General features: G+C 63.8%; 1 protein-coding gene across 1 annotated transcript in view; it reads right to left on the reverse strand.

Annotated features, from left to right (window-relative positions):
- AURANDRAFT_59685 (hypothetical protein) overlaps positions 1 to 1,581 on the reverse strand; it is a gene marked incomplete at both ends in the record, with an annotated part of 5,507 nt that extends 3,926 nt beyond the window's left edge. Inside the window, 2 exons of the mRNA XM_009044026.1 lie at positions 3 to 438; positions 1,535 to 1,581. Of these exons, the coding sequence (XP_009042274.1) occupies positions 3 to 438; positions 1,535 to 1,581 (483 nt within the window). The remainder of the gene's footprint in view (positions 1 to 2; positions 439 to 1,534) is intronic.
- Between the last annotated feature and the right edge of the window lie 3 nt (positions 1,582 to 1,584).

The following is a 1,584-nucleotide window of genomic DNA, read 5'->3' on the forward strand; positions in this document are numbered from 1 at the left end:
ACGGCGCGGATGATCTCCATGCCGCCGGAGACCTCGCCGAAGCAGACGTGCTTGTTGTCGAGGTGCGGCGTCGGCGCCAGCGTCACGAAGAACTGGGAGCCGTTCGTGTCGGGGCCCGCGTTGGCCATGCTCAGCAGCCCGGCGCGCGTGTGGCGGACGGCGAACGGCTCGTCCGCGAACTTGCCGCCGTAGATGGACTCGCCGCCCGTGCCGTTCTTGTTCGAGAAGTCGCCGCCCTGGATCATGAAGCCCGGGATGACGCGGTGGACCGGGCAGCCCTTGTAGTGCAGCGGCTTCTTCGTCGTCGCGCCGAGGCCGCACTCGCCGGTGCACAGCGCTTTGAAGTTCTTCACGGTCTTGGGCGCCATCTCGTCGTAGAGTCTGAGAGTCACTCTACCTTTCGGCACGCCGCCGATGCTTATCTCCATCCATGCCTCGCTGTGGAAGGGGGAGCTCATCCCGCTGCCGCCGATGGGCGCGCGAAGAACGATTGGCGTGCGGCGGCGCAGCGACGCAGACTATTTGCGTGCCGACGGTGCTCGTCACGAGCTGAATTGATTTCACGGCGCGCGCGAGCTGCACGGCGCCGGCGCTCTCGCCTGTGGCGGAGATGGCTGTGGCGCTCGCGATCTCGTCGACGTCGCCGGGGATCAGAGTTTTGCACGTCCCCAGCGGCCGAAGCCAGCGTCTGCCAAAATCACCGAAGTACATCGTGTGGAGCAAAAAAACAGTGAAGTACATCGTGTGGAGCCCAAAAATAGCGAAGTACATCGTGTGGAGCCAAAAAACCGGGAAGTACATCGTGTGGGTCGAGTAGCGCGTGATCTGCCGCGTCGGGGGCGCGAAGGTCGTTACGTACGAGTATAGGGCGAGAGCCAAGAACGTCCCCCAGCCGCGAGCCATGCTCCTCCCCCCGCTGCGAGCCATGCTCCTCCCAAGCTTCTCGCGTGCGGTAACGTCACCTCATCCTCCTTGACGATCTTTCGAGTATCGCCCCGCGGCCGGTCGACCGCGCGCGTCGACGCACCTCGACGCCGCCTTTGCCACGCGACATTGGGCGCTTCGGGCAAGTCGCAGCGGCGTGCAAAGGGGAGCCTGCGCGCGCGCGGCAAAGTGGAGTCGAGTCGTCCATCACAAAAAACAACTTAGAAGTGTGCAGGCTGGCAAAAGAGAGGTCACGGCTGCCGAAAGCAAAAAAAAAGACACCTCACGTGGGGCTCGAACCCACGACCACACGATTAAGAGTCGTGCGCTCTACCGACTGAGCTAGCAAGGCAGGAGGCTCCTCACTCGAGAGGAAGCGAACCCCCAACCACGGCGAAGCCGCACCCGGGTGTTTCTCGTTTGCGTTGCAAGAAATCCGGCGGAGTTGGCATCTGAATCCGATCCAGGCGGCCACCGGTTCGACTTGGTCGCGACCACAGCGACCTGTTTGCTGCGTTCACGTCGCGTCGAGCGCCGCGCCCCAACGCTCGACCCGCCGCGCAGCACCTCACAGCACCGCACCAGACGCGCGACAACACTGGACGCCCACCAAGCAGGCCTCTGGCTCGCCCCGTACCATTGGAAACAGCAGACCATGCC

The sequence above is a fragment of the Aureococcus anophagefferens genome (assembly GCF_000186865.1).
Source record: "Aureococcus anophagefferens unplaced genomic scaffold AURANscaffold_106, whole genome shotgun sequence".
In the NCBI taxonomy this organism is placed as follows: Eukaryota; class Pelagophyceae; order Pelagomonadales; family Pelagomonadaceae; genus Aureococcus; species Aureococcus anophagefferens.